This window comes from Erigeron canadensis, chromosome 7, assembly GCF_010389155.1.
Source record: "Erigeron canadensis isolate Cc75 chromosome 7, C_canadensis_v1, whole genome shotgun sequence".
Lineage (NCBI taxonomy): Eukaryota > Viridiplantae > Streptophyta > Magnoliopsida > Asterales > Asteraceae > Erigeron > Erigeron canadensis.
In genome coordinates, this window is record NC_057767.1 from 4,726,957 (window position 1) to 4,752,763 (window position 25,807).

Consider the following 25,807-nt stretch of genomic DNA (forward strand, 5'->3'; position numbering starts at 1 on the left):
CTTCTTTGTGCTGCAGTAGATAGTGTTTAAATGTGTTCAACCTAACAGCCAAACTTGTTACAAGTTTCAGTAATTAGTTGCTGCCGAAGCTGTTGGAGTGTTTGGTCCAAAATATTACATGAAACAATAGTCTAGGGTCTGATGTTGTCAACTATGTTGTGGTCGGCATAGATTGCTGAATTCATTTTAAGTTCCTAATTTCCTATAGTGATTCGGTCGTAGTCTCTACTAGGCAATAGCTAGTTAATTAACTAGATATCATCCTTTCCAGGAAAAAAAAATGAAAAGGAAGTCTGAAAAATTCAACAAGATTTTGAATAGCAACCTTTTAAACTTGTTTAGATTTATTAACTAACTAGATATGTTCGAGCATGTTTTGTGGCTGGGTAGAAGCCTAATAGAAGTTAAACTTGAATACTTCAAATTTAAGACGTTACCAATTATTTTTATTTAAACTCTTAAATAACTATACTATTTTATTTTATATCAATTAATTTTGCATTATTAAGTAATAATCACACCATTACTGTCATCACTGTCTCCACCTCTGACATGTAACTAATATATATCAGATAAGTCATCTAAAATTGAAAAAAAAAAAATAAAATAAAAAATAAATCATCAATATCCACAATACTAACCCAAAGTCACAACTCCTTTTCTTTTGTTTGCACAATTTTGATTCATTTTCACTCTTATTCTTTTCCATTTGTATATTACTCTATTTTCCATCATATTTATTTTAATTAAAAAGTAGTTTAGGTAGGGTTATAAATGTGTATAAAAGATTGAGCTAACCTGGGTTGTTTAGGTAGAAAAAAAAAAACTAAACTTTTATTAAATATTGAGTTGATGCAAGTTGTGAGTGTGGATAGTCTAATAGGGGACTGGAGACTAATGAAAAAGTTTTATTTTTTTAAGAAATAGTCTATGAAGAGGTTGATAGCATTAAGTTAAGACCTCATAGATAGTTTTTTTAATAAGTTAATTAAAACTAATGAGTTGATAATAACAAAAAAAAAAATTTTAAGGTTTCTTTTTTCCTTGTAAAGATGTTAGGTTTTTAACAAGTTAAAGTTAGTGCATTAATGAAATGACGAAATAAAAAACTACCAAGTATTTTTATCTGTTGAAGATGTTTTATATGTGAATTTGAATGTAATGTAAGCAGTATTGGCATATTCGACCGACTAACACGGTTGCTTCTTTTTATATACTCTCATTTTTTTTCTTGTTTGGCCGGAAATTTTTGATGTAGGCATTCTCTTTATTTTAAGGGAAATGATAAATTCCCCTGATTAAGCTTCATAAAAATTCTCTTAATGATAAAATTATAGCATGTATAAAATCAAGAATTGAGATTAAAAAAGACAAATAATAGAAATGTAGAATACACCTCATACTTTAAAAGTTTTAAGAAGATTTTAGAAAAATATTTTTAAAAATTAATTATTTTCTTTATTTTAATATAAACAAGACTATCTACATTTTATCCACATGTATAAGAATTGGTCCAATTGGATGTGTACTGAAAAGGAAAAGAAAAGAAACGTGGTCGTTAAAAGAGAGACGGAAAGAAATGAAACATGTGTATTGTGAAATGATGAAGGAAATCAAGAGAAAGAAAAAAGTTAATATCTTCCAATCTATAAACACAAGTCTTTTTCAACTATATCAGTGATTATTCATCCTACTAAACGAGTCTTAATCTCAAATTAAAAAAGTGGGGTTTACTGTGTGTTTCTGGTGTTTTAGTAGGTGTAGAGATTGGGGGTTTTGTAATTGGTGAATTTTGAGAAGAAATGACGATAAAAGAGGCTCATGCTTTGGATTAGGATGAATGATTTTCTAAGAGGTATATATACTCTAATCCTAAAATATTTCATTATTATTATTACTATCATTATCATTATTTATTATTATTATTTATTATTATTATTATTGTTGTTGTTGTTGTTGTTGTTGTGATAATAAAATGGGAATTTGGGGGTTTATATGATTTTAATGATATTTAAAATTATCTTATGTTGTTATTTAAGTATGAATGTATGAAAATAAGTGGTTTTCAAGTGAGAACATTCTCACGCTTTTTCATTTTAAGGGTCTTCTCACTAGATATATAGGGGTGAAACTAAATGAGTCAACCTAAAAAAAGTCCAAAGATAGTCCAAAAAAAGTCCATTCATTTTCTTGCCTCTCTTCAAATCTCCAATTCCATTTTCTAAATTTCGGCGACTGCAACATCTCCGGCGACGGCGACGACATCTCCGACAACTTTTCCGGCGAGAATCAGTTTCGTTTTCGGGTGGATACGGTACGGGTCAGAGGCCCTCATCCATTCTAATCTGACTGTCAAAGGATGCATATGGGAATCATATGGATTTGATGGGCGACGATCCAAGAGATGGTGGCGGTTTGATATGGTACGGGCTCCGCCCTTGCTGCCGGCGCCGGCGCCGTGGCTGGATGGTCCGAGATGATGGTGGCGACAATGGTTCGCCGGAGATGATGGTGGTGGCCAGAGATGAAGGAGGAGGGAGAAGAAAATCAATGGCCAGAGATTGCTGAATTCATTTTAAGTTCCTAATTTCCTATAGTAATTCGGGCTTAGCCTCCACTAGGCAATAGCTAGTTAACTAACTAGATACTATCCTTTCCAGAAGAAAAAAAATAAAATTAAAAGAAAGTCTGAAAAATCCAACAAGATTTTGAGTAACAACCTTTTAAACTTGTTTAAATTTGTTAACTAACTAGATATGTTCGAGCATGTTTTGTGGCTGGGTAGAAGCCTAATAGAAGTTAAACTTGAAGACTTTAAATTTGAGATGTTACCAATTATTTTTACTTAAACTCTTAAATAACTATACTATTCTATTTTATATCAATTAATTTTGCATAATCCGACTATTACTGTCACCACTACCACCATCTCTGACAATGTAGTCATTTAAAATTGATGAAAAATAAATAAAATAAAGAATAAATCATCGATATCCACAATCTAAAGTACACTAACCTAAAGTCACCCACTCTTTTTCTTTTGTTGCACAATTTTGATTCATTTTCACTCTTACCTTTCCATTTGTATAGTACTCTATTTTCCATCATATTTATTTTAATAAAAAAGTAGTTTAGGTAGGGTTATGAATGTGTATAAAAGATTGAGATAAGTTAGGTTGTTTAGGTAGAAAAAGAAAAGAAACTAACTTTTATTAAATGTTGAGTTGATGCAAGTTGTGAGTGTTGATAGTATAGGGGATTAATGAAAAGTTTTATTTTTTATTTTTAAGAAAAGTTGATGCAAGTTGTAAAGGTTGATATCATTAAGTTGAAGACCACATATATAGTTTTTTTAATAAGTTTAAACAAATGAGTTGATATTAAAAAAAAAAAAATTTAAGTTTTTTTTCCCTTGTAAAGATGTTAGGTTTTTAACAAGTTAAAGTTAGTACTTTAATGAAATGACGAAATAAAAACCTACCAAGTATTTTTATCTATTGAAGATGCTTTTATATGTGAATTTGAATGTAATGTAAGTAGTATTGGCATATTCGGGTGACCAAGAAATAGTCTATGTCGTCAAATATTCCGCAATAATGGTCCTTATCAGCTAACAGTCATTTATGTTCTATTAAGGTGTTTAACGGAAGTTACAAAAGATGCTCACATATTAAACTTTAATATTTCTAACTTTTGCCACGAAAGTTTCATTCTCTCAACTTTTTACCACTAACTTTCGTGTTTTTTTTGCTTTTCCTTTTCTAACTTTCCACACGCAAGTTTTATTTTCCTTACTTCTCACCATATAACTTTTTAATTTTTGTCAACAAAGTTTCACATTCTTAATTTTTGGCACATAGTTCAATTTCTTTTACTTTTGGCACGAAAGTTCTATTTTGTTTACTTTTTTTAACTTTTGTCACGAAACATTTTATTTACTTTTTATCACATAACTTTAATAAAGTTTTCACCCTTTTACTTTTTGCTACATCACTTTCATTTCTTTTACTTTTGCACGACAATTTTCTTTTATTTACTTTTTATATTTTTTTAAAAAAAATTTTGCACTAAAGTTTTGTTTTTGTTACTTTATATACTTTTAGAATTTTAACTTTTGTTAACAGAGTTTTATATTCTTAACTTTTTACCACATAATTTTAACTTTCTCAACTTTAGCCATAAAAGTTTCATTTTCTTTCCTTTGTATGTTTTCTGTAGCGTTATCTGTTCCGGGGCAACGACCGAGTTAAAATACTAGTTTAAAAGTGTTAAAAGAAGATTTTAGAAAAAAATTTAAAAAATTTAATCATTTTCTTTATTTTAAATATATAATAAGAATTGGATACGGTTTTGTATTCGCGTACTGAAAAGGAAAAGAAAATAAACGTGGCCGTTAAAAGAGAGACAGAAACAAATGAAACTTGTGTGTATGATGAAGGAAATCAAGAGAAAGAAAAAGATGAAGATCTTCCAATCTATAAACGCAAGTGTTTCTCAACTATATCAGTGATGAATCATTCTACTAAACGAGTCTTAATCTCAAATTAAAAAAGAGGGTTTTACTGTGCGTTTTAGTAGGCGTAGAGATTGGGGGTTTTGTAATTGGCGAATTTTTAGAAGAAATTACGATGGAAGAGGCTCATGCTTTGGATTAGGATGAATGATTTTCTAAGTGGTATATACTCTAATCCTAAAATATTTCATTATTATTATTATCATTATCATTATTATTATATTATTTTTTATTATTACAGTATTATTATTACTATTATTTATTATTATTATACTATTATTGTGATAATAAATGGGAATTTGGGGGTTTATATGATTTTAATGATATTTAAAATTATCTAATGCTGTTATTGAAGTATGAATGTGTGAAAATAAGTGGTTTTCTAGTGAGAACACTTTTATAATGCGAAACTTAAAAACTTCATTTTGATACATTATAAGTCCATAAAACTAAAAAAGATAAAATAAATCGGCGGTCCCATCTACCAAATTTGATACCTACACTACCACCACATGGAATCGTTTTTTTTGGACCAAATAAGTCCATAAAACTAAGAAAGTGTATAACTAAAAAAATGATCAAAATCACCTTTTTAAATTTATGCATCCATTTTATTGAATATGCATCCAAGATGGATGCACAAAACAAAAAACGTGATTTGTTTTTGTTTTGACGAATCAACGTGTTGTTAAACTTAAATAATGATAATTAGTTATGCACTATGTTAGTTTTATGAACTTATAATGGATCAAAATGAAGTTTTTTAGCGTTCTCATGCTTTTCATTTTAAGGGTTTTCTCACTGGATTGGAACACTATATATATATATATATATAGGGACAATCAAATAAGAACATTTATGGGAAAAGATTCATTTAAGAACCATCTGGTTTGGATAACCAGGAAAAGCTTTAAATTATAACTTGATGCTCATATTTGAACGATATATGTGAATAAATTCGTTCACATATGAACATACCAAATTATACTTTAATATTACCTATGTTTATTTGTGAATAGTTTTCACACGAACCTTATGTGAATACTTTAATACTTCAATTATGTTGGATAAAATGATCTGTTATGATGAAAACCAATATTCAGAATTTTATTAATCATAGAAAGTCATTACATCAGGTTGTCGGGCAACAAGCTGTGCCGCTACCCCTATGTTGGATAAAAATGATCTGTTATGATAAATGGACATATTAAAGAGTATATGAGACAATTAAAATAAATGGGCCTTAAATTTTAGGGTGTTACATAGAGGTTAATAGTGTTATACTCAAGTAGAATGATTTAATTTTAACAAATGGTAAAAATACCCGAGATAAATTTAGAGCTTGATAATCAACAAATTTATAAATTTTGCAGTTTTACATCCTAAATATGTATTGATGTATTCATACGTCTATGCAAAATTTCACACACACACCTGTGTGTATGTGTGGCTTTTTGACGATATTGCTTTATACTAATTGAGTGCATGACATATGAATGGTATCAGGGGTGTTTTAATTCCATATGCAAATGATATGATTATGTGGTATTTAACCGTCAATATTAGATTAATCTCCATATATTAGTTTCTGACTATTTGGTTTATTTTGTAGATGTATCTATTAGGTTCCGTTTATCTTAGATTAAGTTTTGTACTTTTTTTTTGGCAGCATTATATAGTTTTCGTAGATGAGCAGAAGATGAGCAACAGCACCCTTCCTTCGGCCTTAATCGAAAAGATTCTATGGGATTTACCGACTAAAGAGTTAGTACGGACGAGTATCCTCTCTAAGGAATGGAGGTATTTTTGGACCGAAATTCCTAAAGTTGCCTTTAGGGAGGAAGTATTTGATGATGAAGTAAAAGACCAAAATCAGTGGCCTATCGTCGAGCAGCAACCGCCAAGAAAAAGGATGAAAAAGATGAGGGGGAGATTCAAACTTTTCAATGCTATATATCAATTCCTGTTACTACATCAGGGACCAATAGTCGATTTCACCCTTTCCGTGAATTCAATCACAAGTACTCATTGTATTCAAAGTTGTCAAGAAAGAATACTGTCATGAAACTTTGCTTGAGATCTCGGTGTGACCTGCCCTTATCCATTTTCAACTTTCATCAGTTAAGAGACCTGCATCTTTCCAAATGCACGATTAACAACCCACCAACAACATTCAATGGATTTGGTAGTCTTACAACTTTATGCTTAGAGCATGTAGACATCTATAGAAAAACACTTATTCATATCTTATCCTATAATCCACTACTTAAAAGCTTCTCGATGGTAAGGTTGTTACCAGAGCACAATTAATCCTCATCGTTTTTCATTATTTATCTTATTTCTCAAAGTTGTTGCAGCTCACTACTAGTGATGAAATTTTAATGGATAATGTAGATGAAGACGAAGATGCCACCAACATTGACCTATTTAAGTACTTACCTTTGATTGAACATCTTACTCTTTGTGTAAATTTACCATGATAATATATAAATGAGTTAACTTGGAAAATTTCTTTCTTAATATTTGATACGCCTGTGGTTACAGTATTTTGGTGGAGGGGCACTCCGACAAGCGCTTGCAGCTTCATTAGTCCACCTCAAATCCGTGTATCTAGAAAGTAGGTGTTTATTGGAGGAAGATTGGTTGCGTTCTCTTGTACTTATTATTAGGAGCTCCCCGAACTTGGAGAAACTTAAGCTACAGGTACACTACATAAATCTACTTTGTATTCCATTCATATTTTGGTGATGTTCAATATCTTGTTTCTTTAAACGTATCATATATACCCGTTGTCCCATACTAAGGATTGAAAGTCTCATATTACCCAATTCACTAAAAAGCTATTAACACCAGTTCTATATTACTGGAAGTTCCCAATTGACTCGTATATATAATGCATTTTCCTTTTTATCATCTGAGGTTTAGTATTTATAAAGTCATCCAGTAACCAGTGATGGCTTAGAATTGGTGTAAAAAATAAAGAATGTATTGTTTATGTAGTGTATATATGAGTGGGAAAATACAAGTAGCATTTATTGCTGTAAATTCTGTTTTCATACATTCTTTAAAACTGAAAGCAGCAGATATGATCCTTTTAGCAGATAGTTGAATTGTTGGGTTGATATCATATTCTGAAATCTAAGGGAGGGTATGTATTATTAAATTCTCATACTAATGCCAAAATCCCCTGACACAAAAATATATCAATAGATTTTATGCAATGATGACCATGAACCCGACACTTTGACAATGCAAGAGTATTCTGATATTCGGTTGGAACATTTCATTGAATAGGAGGGTGTAAATTTTTGCGACACACAGCCTGAGTTTGAGTTTGTGAAGTTTATAATGGCCAATTCACCTGTTCTCAAGACACTCAGATTAAAGGTTTACGGTATAGATGAAGAGTTAAAGCTGCTGAGTCTGGAGCACGCCCCACATGCATCACCAATGGTTGAAATTATTGGTGATTGTTGGAGGTGGTCAATGACATAGTTGTACACTTGAACGTCATGTTGAAGTGTGTTTAAGATGCACTGGCTCAAACAATATTACATCGCTCAATTCAGTGGGTGGAAGCTGTTGAGATTCATGGTCTTTCAAGCTGCAGTGGCTCAAACCATATTCAGTCTTTTTCTTCTCTGTTGATAGCTTCCATGCAATTACTGTACTTGAAACTTCTGGGATGTTAAAGATTTAAGAAAGTCGGCTTTCTACATCTTCTTTACTTCTATGTGCTGGAGTAGATACTGTTTTGATGTGTTCAAGGTAACTGGAAACACAAGGAAAAAGGTAACTAGTCCCACAAATCCGTCTTATCAGGGTTCAGATTTCTTAATCTAGACCTTACAGCTTTCATCTTTTTATGTATTTCTTGGACCGTCATACCTCAGAGACTGCAATGTAAAATGCGTAAAAAAAGAGATTAATTTGCATAACATTAACCAACATGCAAATAAGTAAAACAATATCTGAATAAGATATTGCATCATACAATTTTAGAAAAATAACTATATATACACGTCATATAAAAGTTGCATATGTATAACTAAACTATAGCTTTGACTCATATACCATACGTCCATACTTTTAATTCATTGCTACATCTATTTGATGATATTTATTAATGAAAGTTGCCCATTTAAAAAAAAAAAAACACAACATAAGTTTTCACAACATGACTGGTATACGAATAGAAGGTGATTTATGGAACGGATATTTAACAAATGTTTTATGTAAAAACTTGAAAGTTGCATTACTTGAAAATGGGAAATACATGAAAGGAAATCGAAGATAACTATCCACTAAGAAAGTACTCTACTATCCTACACTTAAGCAAAACATGGAAGAAACAACTAAAAGCAAATAACCAAATAAAAACTTGCAGCTTAATTCCCACGTTGGTATGACCAATTCTTGACTCTTGAGCAGCATCATTGACTTGTACACCAACATATAACAATAAGCAGCAGCAGTAGATGTTGACTTTTATCAAAGCTTATATATCTCTAATTTTATTCCATAAACAACTCTCATGATCAAAAACTAAGCATGGTATTGTCGTCCAACAATATCTCCATCTCTTTGACAAAATGCTCGTTCTCACTGCATCATTGATTGGCATAAGAGTAAGAATATTTACAATTATTTTTGGTGGAAGGGTGCTAATTCTATCCAAATTCAAGCATTGATTTTCAGCTTTCATCTTTGTATGTATTTCTTATACCGTCTACTTCAGACTGCAATGTAAAATCCATTAAGATTTATTTACATATCATTAACCAACATGCAAATAAGTGGGGAATTTTTTTTTTGAAAACTAACTATTTATACACGTTACATAAAAATTGCATATGTAAAACTTTAAACTTTAGCTTTTACTCTATATCATACTTCTAATTCATTGCTACATCTATTTGATGATACTTATTAATCGTAGTTGCCATTATAAAAAAAAAAATAAAAAAAAACAAGTATTTGATGACCTCTTCATGAGATAACAGGTTTTACAAGTTGCTTTTACCTAGCTAAATACCTGTAGAATGCTAGATCTATCGCCGAAAAAAAAAAAAAGAATACCAAACACTACATTCGTAGAAGTTAGAATAGCCCAAATAAAATAAAATAAAAAAACACTTAGAAAAGTTTACTTAAATTTTTCTTTTCTCAAGTGACAGCCTATATAATTACTTGTATTATATACCTTGGATAAACTGCGTGATTATAACAAGACTCTTAATTAAGTTGTTTTTGACACCAGCCGACTAATCAAATACGAAAAGAACAGAGATCGAACACATACCTTTAAATAATAATAAATGAAAAAGAGGCGGAATTATTGAACAAGTATAATTCGACCTTTTTTTGGGATAGCGAATAAATGACACCACCTCCTCTATGTATACATATTGGAAACCCCTAACAATTATAATTACACCCGACTATTTATCAATCGACTCGTACATTATAGGAAACTTTAATAACGATTAACTCCTATAACAGAGATTCTCTTAGTACACATTGTGTAATCATTAATCCAAATGTATATTTTTATCTATTTAATTATTAGAATATATATTTTTATTTCAAAATCTAAACTTGACTAGTCAAGTTGGAAAATGTTTGACAATCAAATGTTAAGATTTAAAGATAAGTTTTAAATTTTGACCCTTGATTTTTATTCAAGGGTCAAGATCTTTCCAACTTGATAAATTGAGATAATTTAGGGAATTCCCTATTTGAATACATATTTTGTATTGCTTGAATATATTCATTTTGAGAAATGCTTAAGTAACAAACAAATATTTACTAATAAGGTTTACAAATATACGTTTACCAATGAATTAATGAGAAAGAGTGAATAAAGAAAAAGAAAAATAACTTCATTGGTGGTTATGAATGCCACCTATATTTGTAAACTTTATTAATAAATATTTGTTTGTCACTCTAACAGTCACATACTCACTTTTCTCTTATTTAAAAATCATTATCTACCATTATGACGAATGTTTTTAATGACACATATCCTACTCCTGCGAAGTGTTATTCAAAATTTTTCTAATCGACATAACATGTTGGTGGGTTAACTCGACATGAGTATAGTAGCTTTGAGCTTCGTAAGGTCTCGACCTTGGAATAAGTCCAGACAGGATGATATGTTCACATTTAAACATAACAACGATATAAAAAAGTTGAAGAATCATTTTGATTATAGTAAAAAACTACCCAAACAACCCTTAGCAGGTCACCCATTTTATTACTTTTCGAAAAAAAAAAGGTCACCCATATTATTGATTTGAGAGAATGAGTACTTAATTACAAACATAATCTCAAGTAGATCACGACATAAACACCCAACAAATCATTACCGATCGAGTATATACAAACATTTATAGTTCATTATCCTTAAACCCTAATCCCTTATTTTATAAGGTTAAAGTTAATTGTGAGAATTGAGTTTCATCATTTGGAAAAAGAAAGGTCTATTTACATTAATGTTTTAATGACCGGTACGAACCAACCGTAACTATATGTAATACCAGACACCGGTTGATCGTCCGGTATAACTAATCGAATTTTGGTGTAGTATTTTTATTAAGAAAGGTTGGAGGGTCTTTTCTACCATTTAGGTAGAAACTGGAAGCAGTCTCTCTACTTAGGTAGAGGTAAGGTCTGTCTATATCTTAACCTCCCCCATACACCGTCGAGGTATTGGGGCTCAAAACCCGCAGAAGGCGGCACTGAGCAGTTACTTACTTACTTACTTACTAGCGTCAGTTTCCGGTAATGTATGGTTTTTTAGTAGTATAGCACGGTAAAACCAATTTTTTCATCTTCTTTTAACATTTTGAATTCATTTTTATAATTATTTAATGTTATTTTTAAATTTTAAAACTTATATTTTGTTACAAAATACTTATTTAATATTTTTTTTGAGTGGATTGTAATTATATTGTGACTATTTTCAATCATTGTAACAAGTTTAATAATAATTTTATAAAACTAAAAATAAAAGTTAAAATAAAACTACCAGTACTACTAGCCAGTAAGAATTATATCGAGTATAATTTAGATTCGACTAAAATACCGGTTTTTGAAGTAGTTTTTATTTTTTTAAGGAAGACCCGGGGATGAGTTTTGTAAGAACTTAACCCACCCCCTTTATTCGTTTGGGTTTAAGAAATATAAACCCTAAACGGAGTTTCAGCAAAAAGAAGAAAAATTGAAGAAGAAGGTACTTTATGCATACTAGACCTTGCTAGAAAGTTTGGCCTGTGGATTTCAAAGGTATAAATTAATCCGCCTATCCGTTCTTTTTCAATAATTGATAGAAAAGATCTTCTGGGATTTACCGATCGACTGAAGAGATAGTACGTACGGACCAGCATCCTCTCTAAGGAATGGAGGTATTTTTGGACCAAATTCCCTAAAGTTGCATTTAGGGAGGAACTATCTGATGATGAATCAACCGATGAGTGGGAGATTTAAACTTTTCAATGCTATATACCAATTCTTGCTACTACACCAAGGACCCATAGTCGATTTCACCCTTTCCATAAAATCGGAGACATCATCCGACACACAAGTATTGATTGTATTGAAATTGATCAGATTTTACTTCATTTGTCGCGAAAGAAAAACTTCACTTGACTTCTACGTGTGAACTGCCCTTATCGATTTTCTCCTTTCATCAGTTAACAGACCGGCCTATATCTCTCCGAATGTAGCATTAAGAACCTTCCAACATTCAAGGGATTTGGTAGCCTTACAACCTTAAGCTTAGAGTATGTATTCATATATAACAAAGCACTTATGCATATCTTATCCCATAATACGCTACTTAAAAGCTTCTCGATGGTGAGTAAGTTATACGTTTAATTACCAAACTATATATTAATCCTCATTGGTTTTCATTACTAATGTTAATCATCTGACTTGTTGCAGCTCACTGGAAATGGTGATATCCTGATCATTGATGAAGAAGAAGATGAAGATGATGCCACGACCACCATCATGGACCAATTTAAGTACTTACCTTTGATTGAACATCTTACTTTTTGTGTTTGGGACATTGAGGTAATTAAATTTACCCACTTGATACGGTACAGTAATTGATTGATTCTAACTTGGAAATTTTGTTTGTTAATATATTTGTTTGGCCTATATATGGTTGAAGTGTTTTGGTAGAGGGGCAATTCCACGAGCGCCTGCAACTTCATTTGTCCACCTCAAATTCTTTTGTTTAGAAAGGATGTGTTTCCTTGACAAAGATTGGTTGCGTTTTCTTGTTCTTATGATTAGAAGCTCCCCGAATTTGGAGAAACTTAAGCTGCAGGTACACGACATGAATCTACTTTGTATTAGTTTCATATATCGACTCTTGCAGCCATTCTAAGGATGTAAAAGTATCGTATTACAACCCAATTCATCACCTAGAAAATTATTATAATCAGTTCTATACTACTAGAAATTCCAATTACCCTTTTTTTACTACTAGAAATTCCCATTTTAAAAACTCTCATTTTTAATGCATTCGCCGTTTTTTACATTCTGTTATTGGTGTACCCTGCATTTAAAAATGCACTGTAACAAAATCCTCATTTGTATTTTGTTTTTTATGTATATATAAGAGGTATAATAGCATTTATTGCTGTTAAATCTGTTTTCTTACATGTTTTAAGACTGAATCGGCAGTTATGATCCTTTTAGATTGGGTATATATTCTTATACTTATGCCAAGCCCATTGACACAAAAATTTATCGATAGATGTTATGCAAAGACATGGGTCACTGGATGTACTTTTCCAAAGATGACTTCTACACTGTGAGAATGCAAGATTATTCTGATATTCGGTTGGATCATTTGATTGAATTGGAAATTGAAGATTTTGGCAACAAGAAGCCTAACTTGGAGTTTGTGAAGCTTATATTGGCCAAATCACCTGTTCTCAAGACTGTTAGATTAATGGTTTACGATAAGGATGCAGACTTAAAGATGCTAAGGAGTCTCGTACCTGCCCCACGTGCATCACCAATGGTTGAAATCGTTGGTGTTTGCCGAAGTGGTAAAAAAAGTAGTTGAAGTTGAAACGTGTTTAAGATGCTTGTGAGATTCATTGCTGGCTTTCACACAAATATTGTCATTGAACCGTTTGGGATGTTAAAGATTTAAGAAATAGAATTTCTATAACTTGTTTATTTCTTTGTGTACAGTAGATAGTGTTTTAACCTGTTAAAAGTAACAGGAAACACAAGGGAAAAAGTAAATAGTCCTTGCAAAAGGTCTAATAAGTCTAAAGTTAATTGTGCCGTTCAAAAAAAAAAAAAAACAGAGTCTAAAGTTAATTGTTGGAATTGAGTTAATTAACTAAGTGTCATCTCATCTAATGAAAAAAGATAAATTTTTTATCCTTTTAATAGATAGAGATTTGAATTTTAAAACGGAAGACTCGGGGAGGACTCTTGTTTTTGTATATTTTTATAATAACAATATTGTTAGAATGTAACGACCTACCAATTAACTCGTCTTTAAAATTTATATAAACCATGAACAACAAAAAGAAGAGAAGAATTGAAAGAAGATATGCTTCATGCATACTAGAGAGTTGGCGGGCTGGAGATTTCAAAGGTATAAATTAATCCATATCATTTTAAGTTTTGTGTTTGGTTTATGTTGTAGATTTATCTATTCGGGTTGATAGCCCATCTGCAAAGGAAGCCTTTCAATGAAACATGTTTGGATTTTACTTCTATTAGTAGTTTCTGTTTATCTTGTATTAAGTTTTGTAGCTTTTTTGTTTTTGTTTTGCAGCATTAATTAGTAGAGATATATATTCGGAGGGAGATGAGCGGCGGCACCACCACCCTTCCTTCGGACTTGATTGAAAAGATCCTATGGGAGTTACCTACCAAAGAATTAGTACGGACGAGTATCCTTTCTAAGGAATGGAGGTACCGTTGGACCAGAATTCCTGAAATTGCATTTAAGGAGGATCTAATACAACTCGACTACTATGACTTAAATGATCATCAGCTGCCCATCATCATCAAGGAGCAACAGAAAAATATGAGATGTAGATTTTTCAATACTATAAACCAATACCTGGTACTACACCAGGGACCGATACTCGCCTTCACCCTTTCCATGGAAACCACGAGCTCATCCGCCGACGACACAAGTATTAAGCAAATTTTACTTGATTTGTCGAGAAAGAATACTGTCAAGAAACTTCGCTTGAGTCTTGTGTGTTTGTCCTCATCCATTTTCTCGTTTCATCAGTTAACACACCTACATCTCTCTCATTGTAGCATTTACAACCAGCCAGCATCATTCAACGGATTTGGTAGCCTTACTACCTTATGCTTAGAGGATATATATATCAATAACAAAGCACTTGTTGATATCTTATCACATAGTCCGCTACTTAAAAGCTTCTCGATGGTGAGTACATAGTAATTATAATTAAGTTGTTACTAGTCCTAGCTAGGTCATCGGTAGTTCTCATTACTTTCTCTAACTTGTTGCAGCACAAACGACATGATAATTGTGATAATCACAATCCCACGCCCACCATCAATGACCTGTTTAACTACTTACCTTTGATTGAACATCTTGGTTTTTGTGTTCGGGACTTTCAGGTAAATTTACTTACCCACATGATTAATTAATGTAATTGATTGGAAATTTGTTTGTTTGTTTGTTATTGATAATATCTGTTAGAATTGGCCGGCCAGTGGTTGAAGTGTATCGGTAGAGGGGAAGCCTCACTAGCACCTGCAACTCCATTTGTCCGCCTCAAATCCTTATGTTTAGAAGGAATGTGTTTCCTTGAGGAAAATTCGTTGCGTTGTCTTCTACATATGATTAGAAGCTCCCCCAACTTGGAGAAACTTAAGCTTCAGGTATGTTTTTGATTGGTTATGTATATATGATAGTTGAATTCTAAAGGATTATATACTTATGCCAAAATCCACTGACCCAAATTTATATGGATTATATAGAACATGTTATGTGGAAATCTGGTTCATTGGAACTACTATTTCGACGATGCCTTCTACCCTGTGACAATGCAAGATTATTCTCATATTCGGTTGGAACATTTGATTGAATTGGAGATTGAACATTTTTACAATAAGAAACCTAACAGGGAGTTTGTGAAGCTTATATTGGCCAAATCGCCCGTTCTCAAGACTGTCAGGTTAATGGTTCACGATAAGGATGAAGAGTTAAAGATGCTAAGGAGTCTCGTACACGCCCCACGTGCATCACCAATGGTTGAAATCATTGGTGATTATGGAGGTGGTAAAGAACGTAGTTGAGCATCGTGTTTAGATGTGTTCAAGATGCATTCACTCAAATCATTTTACATCGCTCAATCCGGTGAGCAGAAGCTATTGAGATTCATGATGTAATCTATATTGATGTTGAGTTGCTACTTATCTTTCTTTGATTTCTTGTGTTAAATCTTTTTTTTTTTTTGTCGTGCTGTCTTTCAGTGTACTTGGAACGTTTGAGGTGTTTAAGTTTTTAAGTAGAATTTCTACGACTTTTTTACTCCTTTGTGCTGAAGTAATGTAGATAGTATTATCGTTCAAGGTAACAGGAGAGTGACACTAGGAGTAAAGAAAATAGTTTGCACAAAATTAATAAATATGGTATATAAAAGAATTGGATTATTGTATATCGAAATAAAGATAAAACATGTCACCTAAATAAAGCATAGTAAGGAATATTAAAAAAAAAAATAAATAAATTACACGGATGCTAAAGTATACCTCAGCTTATTTATTGGTACAATCTTTTGAATTTCTACGACCATACCTAAAATTTTTAAATCCTACTTGTAAATAAAGATGTGTATATGTATATTTTGTTAATTACTAAAGTTTATTATTATAAAAATAATTACACTTTTGGTATGAAAATAAATAGCCCTCAAGTGGATGGAATTAACAAAAAAATTTAGGTATGGTCAAAGTAGAGATTTAGATATTTGTACCAAAAGAGTACCGATGTATTTTTCAGATACTATCCGTGTAATTTAAAAAAAAAAATTGAAGAGGAAAAGAGAAAACTTGTCAAAAAAGACTTCAGGGTTAGTTTTTTTTTTTGGAAAATTTCAGGGTTAGTTTTGTTTTTGTATATTCATATTATTAGAAAAAGATTGATCTTTTTTGACAAATAAATTTTACCTCAGACGCGTATGATGTGTGTTAATCGCATAACGAAAGGGTCTCGCACTAAGCGGATCTTAAATAGTCTTTCTCACCATACCACCTCCTTAATTAGAAAATACAACCAACCAAGGCTCGAACTCGAGACCTTGGAATAAACTCTCTGTAACATCCTGAACTATTATATTCTATTCTGTTGACTTTGACCGTTAGCCAATGTTGGTCTGTCGTTAAGGGGCGTTATACCTTTTGTGGCTAACTATGGTGATAGTAATTATTGTGTGTTATATAGATTATTGTGTGTCTATTAAGTGAAATAAGTGGTGTCATTTATGTGGTCAATGGTGTAAGTATTTCATCAGGGTTAAATGTGTGAAGTCGTTAGATGAACTTGTTATGTCATTAACTATGTCGAGGGGTCTATGTGTGAAATTAACAAAATCTAAGTCCTAGTTATATATTTACCAACCCTAAATCCTCTTACCGTAATCTTAAAATATATATAATAATTCCCCTAGCTCTGCCGTCGAAACAAAAAAGGAAGAGAGTTTATATCCTCAAATTTTGGATCCTGGCCGTAATCAAGTTGTCTCTCCTACGTGTGATCACCAAAACCAAAGTAAGGAAAAAAAAAAAAAAAAACCACAATTTGATTTGCTTTTGTATGTTGACCGTCTTTTATTTATTATTCACGTGCGAGTTGGTCTAGTTCTAATTAAGAGATGAAAGCAACAATAATTTAATTGTTAGTTTTGTGTCATTGTGTCACTAATATAATATTAGTAAATTACAGTACAAGAAGATAAAGTATAGAGCCTTGCAATATCTTTTCTATGGAATTAAAGTTATGGTCAGGTTGTTGTAGTTTACAAACCAACTAAATGAGTTAAGTCTTTTATATATTATTATGGCTTTGGTTTAATTGGTGAATTCATTTAACTGATTAAGTTGTTTCAAAGAAGAAAAAAAGAAATCGATAGTGATGAAATGATATTTTTATAATAATCTAAATGATAAATAATAATAAGTATAGCAGTAAAGAATTACATGTAGACTCTTTTCATAAGAAATTTCATGCGCCACTTTTATATGGTTATTTTTACATAATTAAATTTGGATTGTGATGTGAGTCTTCAGTTAATTAATAATTAAATACAAAAGGTTAATGATCTAGTAGTCTTGTGTCATGTACGTATCTTGGATGCATAAGTACTAGATCATAATGATCATTTATCAGATATAATATAAGTGGCTTAAAGTGTACTTTCATTTACATGTTTTAAGTAAGTTGTCATTGACGCTGCATGTTCGTTTTATTTAATCATTTAGGTATTCGGGCATTTGACGAAATAACGAGTTAAGTTGTGTATTTATCATATTCGAGGTAAGATAATTTACTTTTGACATCTGGGGACACAACAAAACTTAGTTTTAATAATTAAACTCCCCTTTTATGTTGTTTCAACTATCTCATGCATATGTTGGGTGTGAGATATATGTGGGGGTTTACAGGGTGTTGTTAAAGCATGATTGGGTAGAAATGAGTTTAATATTGTACTGTTGATATATGTAGCTTGTTGATTGTGTGGTAAATGATTTATGTGGACTTGTACACATAGTACACTAGACATGATCTAGGTTGCCATGTCACGTGCACGTTTAAGGGCCCTAAAATATTATGTAGATTTTGGTGTGATATATTTTAATATATCTTTTGGTGAAAGTCTCGAGCACTGGTGTAAGAGTTAAGTTTAACCCACATGACGTCTATTTAGGCGGAGTGTGCTATGGCGTCACTTGGAACCCCGATCAGGTTCTCTTGTGAATACAACCTGGTGTTTAGAGTATTTCGGGTGTCGTGGTTGACCACCTGGTGTTAACGGAATACTCATGGATTTGGTTATGCCTATCCATAACGACATAGATGGACCACCGTAAGATCTACCCATCAAGTCGGGTGTAGGGATCCGTATTTGGCTATTTAGCCGCCTCACACAACCTTTATATGTAGTTTATTATGGCATAACCTTTTGGTGATTTATGTAGCTTAAGCAATTATGTGGATATTGGTGATTATGGAGGATTGCTAGGCACATTATAGGATTTGATAATCCTTATTATGTAGTTTATGTTGTTTTGTTATTTGTGTCTTTATATATGCATGAGTTGATTTATTAAAGTGTTTTAATTGGCAATCCTTTCTGTTATCTTACTCAGCTTTAATAGTCGACACTTGTTTTGTGAAAATGTGTGGTGCCCTCATGTCAGGCATTGATCAGTGGCTGGTAGCTTGCTTGTGAGATGGGTAACTATTATTGGAGCTTTGGACGTTGGCTTTAGTTACCCATAGTTGCACTATTTAAGTAGACTTATTTATTTAGCCCTTTTGGCTTTTATTACGTTGACTGTCTTTGTTGAGGTTGATTGTGGATTTCATTTACATTATTGTGATTATACTGGTTGGTAACACTTTTTTTAAGACATTTATTATGTTTTATTGGTTCCGTTAGAAATCAATTGGGATTTTTAAAAGTCGCTTCCACATTTTATAAACGGTGTTATATTTAAAGTTAAAATTTTTTTAAAATCCATACTTTTATAAAAGCAGAGTGTTACACTCTCGGGGCCCACCTAAACCGCCTATATATATACCCATTCGTCCTTAACCTTAAATTATATATATTAATTATACCACCTAAACCTTGTTCGTTTTCTATAATGAGATTTCTTTTTCTCTCTTTTTTATATTCCGTTTTGCATTATAGTATTCCACAAGATGAGCAATAATACCTCCGTGGCTCTCAAGTTTCATTATATTTATCTCGAATAATTAATTAAGTTTATGGTAACGAGTTTTTTTTTAGCATTATTTAGTATATGTTCCAAGATGAGCAGCAGTAGCAGCTACAGCACCCTTCCGTGGGACATTTTAGAAAAGATCCTATGGGATTTACCTATCAAAGAGTTAGTACGGACGAGTATCCTCTCTAAGGAATGGAGGTATATTTGGACCAAATTTCCTAACTTTGCATTTAGAGAGGAACTATTTGACGACGATGATTCAACCGACGAAAATCAACTGCCTGTCATGAAGCAGCAGCAACCAAGAAAAAGGATGAATAACATGAGTGGGAGATGTAAATTTTTCAATGCTATTAACCAATTCCTGTTACTACACCAGGGTTCGACTTCACCTTTCCATGAAACCCTTGAAACCATCCGACAAATTTGTCAATCATTTTTCTGAAATTGATCAAATTTTACTTGATTTGTCACGAAAGAATACTGTCAAGAAACTTCGCTTGAGGTGTGACCACAGTATGCCCTTAACGATTTTCTCGTTTCATCAGTTAACAGACCTACATCTCGCTGATTGTAGAATTTACACCCCACCGACATTCAAAGGATTTGGTAGCCTTACAACCTTATGCTTAGAGTATGGTGGTGGTTATAATCTTCGTAGGGGAGAGTTCCGGAGAAAAAAGATAGGTATACAGAAATATAGATTGCATAAATCTTAATTTTCCATTGGAATGATCTAATTACTAAGATGTGTTCACTTATTTTCAATTTAAAAAAGGTTTTCAAATGAACATTTTCCAACTACTTACAAAATCATTCAACTACTTACAAAATCAAACAAGAACTGATGTGTCTAAAATGACAAACCAACAACAAAAAATGTTACTACAAATAATATTAGATTTGTTTACACTATTAGTTAGTGTGAACAAATTAAAAATTTTGTCATTTTTTTTATGTGTGTAAAAATATAAAAAACTAAAAGTGCGTAAAAATTAATCGTGTGGACAAATATGGTGTTACAAAGTAAATATAAAAGTTCACACTAAAAAGTGTTTAACTTTTAGAATTCCACATTTTTAAGTGTGGATTAGTTTCTATACACTTTTAGTTCTTTATATTTTTACACACATAAAAGCGCGACAATTTTTTTAATTTGTTCACGGTAACTAAAAGTGTGAACAAATACAATATTATTTGTAGTGATACTTTCACAATATTTGCATAACAAAAATTCTTCACTACACAAATTCATACTCTCACAACCATATGTCAGCTATATCAATTTTATCCAATTTTATGTAAATTGAATCACATAAAACAGTCAAAATCAAAATGAAATTACTAAACAAAATATCACTAAATTTAAAGAAGACATGAAAAACTGAAAATAGACCAAGTCCCCAACCAAATCTTCAACACTCGCAAAAACATGATAGTATATCAACCATTGTTCTCGATTTATATGCAAAACATCTCTTCCAGAATTCAATCAGGTACATCAAGGTATGGTCACTTTACAGGTGCTTCATTATCAATGATCAACGGTACAGTTTTAGAAACTTAAATGCATTAGAAACTGACATCCAATTAGTTTTTTAGAAAAGGCTTGTTAAAGGAATTTTACCACACACATTGCAAGAAAAATCAATGTGCTATACTGCTACTTGCATTTTGTCTCGATTCCAAGAAGAGTCTTACAGTAGAATAGATGAGTGAAGGCTCAGCCATTGCACCGTTTCCATAGTCTCCACAAGCAAGCCTCTTTGACACTGGGGGTATAAGAGTGATTCCAAGTTCATCAATTGTCATAAGATGCCTTTCTGTGAAAGGATTGGTCCACATATATGTGTTCATTGCTGGTGCCACGAATATTGGTTTTTCATAATCCCATGCTCGAATGATACAGGTCAGCAGGTTGTCACACAGTCCACCAGCAATCTGATTCAGCAGATTGAATGAAACTCTAATTATCATATCATACATAGAAAAGAAATCAAGATAAAAACTAGGGTTCACATATGCAATTGTCTATGTAATTAAATTAAGTTCCTCACGGGAACTAAAATGTTGATGTTATACAACGAGTGTTTGAAATGATGTTGGTGGTTATAAAAAATAGGTAGAATCTGGCTCGTCAAATGTTCTAAACTAATTATTAATAAGGGTACTTATTCAGGCAGCATTGGTTACACCGAAACTTCTAAATTAGAAGTGGTTAGGTAAAGGTATAAAAAAAATTGGATACTTATTGGTGCAGGTTGAAAGGGTTGAGGTTTGGTAGACCCAGAATACTGTTATCCAAAAAATTTAGTATATACAATTAGTATGTTAGATAAGTACAACATTCATAATACTTCAATCATAAATTAGATGCATTGAGAATAATTGTTTTAAGATGTTTTATGCATTAAGCTACACAAGGGGTAAGTCTCGATTCCTTGATCCCTATAGAGAATAAAACATAAACCAAATTAACCCATTACTATCTACATGAATTTAAACTGCCAACTAGTCTAGATGGTCAGAAATCAATCATTCGGCACCTTTTCATCTAGTTTGGTCAAATGGCACCTTAGTCGTAAGGTTTTGGCACATGGGTTCAAGATTGCTATAATTGGACTTAATATGAGATTCTTGTGGAGCTTTTTTAGCATTTATAGCATTGTGAGAACAGGTGAATGGTTGGTTGAGTTGAAATGTTCTCAAAGAAAAAGTGTAATTATCTAATCTATCTGTTGTGACTTTCAACTTAGGGAGAAATTAGACTTAAAAGAAGGTAAGGTACATGCGGTGTGTTTAATGAAAATTATTATTCATGACCTCTTTACAAATTACAACCCATTTAGTTATTATAAGTTCATGCGGGTTGTGGTCATACAGGTAAAAGAAAAGGCTTAAAAGAAACAGATCAAAAAGGTCAGAAGTCATATCTGACACACCAATGATATACAAAGCAAATACCCAATTACCCAACTGAGCTGTACCAATTACCCAACCCGCCTATTTTGCCAACTCTGACAATTTTTAATCCTTGTGGATTTGCGAAGTGACTACCATTACGGAAAAATATAAAGAGATGTAAAGAGGCCAACAATTTTAAACATAAGAACATTCATTGCCGGAAATAAAATAAGGGTATGAGTTGCAACTATATAATACCTTGCCAAGTGTATTTGCTGACAATGGGGCAATCACCATTATATCAGCCCACCTACGAAGCTCTATGTGCAGCACACTATCTCCTATCTTGGACCAAGAAGACCATTCATGTTCATCAGTATAAAGAATCACATCTTTAGGAAGTGTTGTTCGGTCAATAAAATGTAAAGCTGCTTGAGTGGCCACAGCTTTTACATCTGCCCAATCGGAGAAACAGCTGCAGAGGTTCCCAAACTTTATGGCAGCTACACTTCCACTTGCGGCAAGCAGAATTCGGGGTTTTCTAGGAGCATTACTCCCTTGCATTGCCTCCCTTGCTCCAGATTCAGCATGTGCCATAATCTGTGCAATAAACTCCTATAAAATTATTCACTAGATGTAACAATTTCGACCCATTTAAGAATGAGTCAATTCAGGGTATATTTTACCTCCAATGAGTCAAACAGGTAAAAATAACTTTATATGCTAATATGTAAAGAAGTGAAAATCAATAGAAGTGAAATTAGACATTATGACGTAAGATGGTGTACTATAACAGTGAAGAATAAGTGTGAACTAACAGTTTAAAAGGTAATACTACTCAAAGAAGTTTGGTTGTCACTTGGCTATTTTACATGTGTTTAAGCAGGTAAGTTCACTTCTTGTTACCTAGAAGTCTCAAACTCCCAATGCATAAAATTGCACCGTAAGATAAAACCTAATGTCATAAAAGTAGATCATTTAACGTATTTTGGAGCCAGGTAAGTCCTCCTCCACTGGCCTATCTGTTCTAATATAACTGAGATTACACTTAACTTCCTACATATCTTTCTGCAAGGACACTATAAACGCCTCTTCTTTACCAGCCTCTAATTTCATGCAATTCAAGTCTTCAACTGTCGGTCATGAAAAAAACGTTTAACCAAACAAGTGTACCCTAACAGTGATGTCATCTATAAAAAAGAAAAAAAGGAAAGAAAAGAAACGGCATGTGTTGACTCGGCTTTTATTAATCAACAATAGCCGATACACCAACTCCATAGCTTACTTCAACCTTAGGCAATCAAAACTCTCAATATGTTGAACACTAATCTCATATTCTAGTCTAGTAATAGAACACATGTACCTACATGTTTTTGCACCGTGTGAATCCATTGCTTTCATAGAATTGCTTTCTTGTAAAGATATTAAACTCCCAATATATATAACAGTAAGGAGATCTTATATTGCATACTTATACCATTTGTCTGACACCTAATCCTCTTACATCAAAACTTGAAAAAAAATTCAGCGTATATAATCACGCCTTCAAACACCAAGTCACGCGCTCAAGTCGATCTGATCTATCACATTTCAACGAAACTAAAAACTATTTCAATCCATCTATTCCGATTAAACTTTGAATTCTTATTAAAATGACTAAAATCTAGAGTATGAGTCAATAGGTAAAACCTCAAACTAGCTATATTTTTAACTATCTAACTATGCTATCAACAAAAAATTTATAAAACCTAGAAGTTTCTTATAAAAAAGAAAGAGAAAACGTGTTCAAATGTGAGTTTTCCAAAATAATTTTCATTAAAAACGGAAAACTCATTTTTTTAGTTTTATAAATAGTTTTCACCTCAGGAATGGACATAACAATAAAATTAACTGAACATAAAATTTACGAAATGAATTACAACTAAATAATATGCTGAAAATGAAAAAAGTATATAATACATTAACTAAAAGATAAAGTAAATTTATAATGTTTGATGTATAAAAATAATAAAAGAATTAAGAGGGATACCGTGAAAAAAGGAGTTCAGGCGTTGAATCTCCGGCGGTCTAGTGGGTCAAAATGGTGACTTGTGGTATAGAGGGAATTTAATGAAATTGATATTTCGAGTTTTTTTATTGTGTTTTGTTGAATGGCATAAATCACCCCTAATGGCATAAATCACCCCTACTATTCTCAAGAAATTAAATGGTTTTGAATTTTGATAAGCGTTTAATTTGGATATATACCATCAAATTAAGATTTTTTGTAACCGATGATACATGTGGATAAATTAAAGACTGAAATCATTAACAAAACGTCAATTTTCTTATGACTCAATAATAATCAAGTCCATATTACATCAACTAAAGAACCCTGTAAATAGCTACTAAAACCATAAAATGTGGAAACAAAAATAAATCAAAGATAATTACTAAAATGACTCGATAACTAAAAGAAGTAAATATTATTCAAATCTTTAGATATATATGCTCTTTGAAGGATATCATGTTATCTAAATGTTGCACAACAATAATAACAATACTCAATACCGACATAAGTAAAATATGAAATAGGTAAGATGTAGACAACATTATCTTACCCAAAATATAAAGACTATTTCTAGAAGAACGTTCATACATGTTTAAAAAGTACATTTTACAAATGAATATGAAACTTCATCAATAAAACATATTTTGTTGTGTAATTTTTATTTTTTTTCTTTTTTGAACGTATTGTGTGTACTCTATTAATTCGTTTTAATGAGATATTACTTGCTACTTCATTCTGTATTTAATTATACTTAATTGTTGGATATACGAGTATTGTTGAAATTCATTTGTTAGGTGTCTATTTTGTAGTTATATATATAATCTATTCTTTGTATCAACTATTGGACAAAATTGCCATAGATTGAAGAGAGTAATATTTGTCATCGTAAGATCATTTGTTAGGATTTCAAGTTCATGTTAGAGATTTAAAAATGTATCAAAAGTGGATCAAAACCCTAGATTGAACCTCAAAATCAAGATTTGAAAATGCAAATCAAACAGAAGTGATACTTTCTAAGTTATTAAGTTTCTATACAGTATATGTTATACATCTTTTATAACGAATTTAATACAAGTAGTAAATTTGTTTATAAAATATTTTACGGGTAGTTATATTCTTTGAATTCTTTATTATTTTCAAAGTTTAATATTTTATGAGATAAGAAAGTAAGGTGACATATTATCATCTTTGAATAGTCCAGGGCCTTTTTTTTGAAAATTACCAGCTCACCAAGTCGGAGTTTTTTAAAACAAAGAGCGGGACGCCTGCTAGAATAGATCTACGCCAAAGTAAAAATCGCAATAGTGCTTTTTAATGTGTAAAAGTGTAAAACACATGCTTAAAAGCAAGATTGTAAGTTCGAT

The 25,807-nt window shown here is 31.8% G+C and overlaps 3 protein-coding genes and 1 pseudogene across 3 annotated transcripts; 3 read left to right on the plus strand and 1 right to left on the minus strand.

The window, feature by feature from the left end:
- Nucleotides 1-6,212: 6,212 nt before the first annotated feature.
- Nucleotides 6,213-8,008, plus strand: LOC122608797 (F-box/FBD/LRR-repeat protein At4g00160-like). Its single transcript, XM_043781880.1, has 4 exons — nt 6,213-6,371; nt 6,871-6,978; nt 7,058-7,216; nt 7,808-8,008. Exons 1-4 carry the CDS (start codon nt 6,213-6,215, stop codon nt 8,006-8,008), a joined length of 627 nt encoding a protein of 208 aa, XP_043637815.1.
- Nucleotides 8,009-11,984: 3,976 nt separating this feature from the next.
- On the plus strand, nt 11,985-14,242 carry LOC122608798 (annotated as a pseudogene).
- Nucleotides 14,243-14,357: 115 nt separating this feature from the next.
- LOC122608800 (F-box/FBD/LRR-repeat protein At1g13570-like) lies at nt 14,358-15,832 on the plus strand. Its single transcript, XM_043781881.1, has 4 exons — nt 14,358-14,954; nt 15,041-15,151; nt 15,248-15,415; nt 15,515-15,832. Exons 1-4 carry the CDS (start codon nt 14,358-14,360, stop codon nt 15,830-15,832), a joined length of 1,194 nt encoding a protein of 397 aa, XP_043637816.1.
- A 5,079-nt stretch (nt 15,833-20,911) lies between these two features.
- Nucleotides 20,912-24,522, minus strand: LOC122607809 (phosphopantothenoylcysteine decarboxylase-like). The gene is made up of 3 exons (XM_043780860.1): nt 24,423-24,522; nt 22,652-22,993; nt 20,912-21,430 (listed from the first exon to the last, which is right to left on the minus strand). The coding sequence occupies exons 2-3, from the start codon at nt 22,988-22,990 to the stop codon at nt 21,137-21,139; spliced, it is 633 nt and encodes a 210-aa protein (XP_043636795.1). The 5' UTR covers nt 22,991-22,993; nt 24,423-24,522; the 3' UTR covers nt 20,912-21,136.
- Nucleotides 24,523-25,807: the final 1,285 nt, after the last annotated feature.

Excerpts from the sequence above, each read along its gene's own strand:
- LOC122608797 (XM_043781880.1), top strand. The coding sequence starts at position 6,213 with ATGAGCAACAGCACCCTTCCTTCGGCCTTAATCGAAAAGATTCTATGG. Across the intron at positions 6,372-6,870 it reads AGGAAGTATTTGATGATGAA|CTCACTACTAGTGATGAAAT; the intron begins GTAAAAGACCAA and ends AAGTTGTTGCAG. Across the intron at positions 7,217-7,807 it reads TGGAGAAACTTAAGCTACAG|GAGGGTGTAAATTTTTGCGA; the intron begins GTACACTACATA and ends TTCATTGAATAG.
- LOC122608800 (XM_043781881.1), top strand. The coding sequence starts at position 14,358 with ATGAGCGGCGGCACCACCACCCTTCCTTCGGACTTGATTGAAAAGATC. Across the intron at positions 15,152-15,247 it reads TTTGTGTTCGGGACTTTCAG|TGGTTGAAGTGTATCGGTAG; the intron begins GTAAATTTACTT and ends TTGGCCGGCCAG. Across the intron at positions 15,416-15,514 it reads TGGAGAAACTTAAGCTTCAG|AACATGTTATGTGGAAATCT; the intron begins GTATGTTTTTGA and ends TGGATTATATAG.
- LOC122607809 (XM_043780860.1), bottom strand. The coding sequence starts at position 22,990 with ATGGCACATGCTGAATCTGGAGCAAGGGAGGCAATGCAAGGGAGTAAT. Across the intron at positions 21,431-22,651 it reads CAGCAAATACACTTGGCAAG|ATTGCTGGTGGACTGTGTGA; the intron begins GTATTATATAGT and ends CTGCTGAATCAG.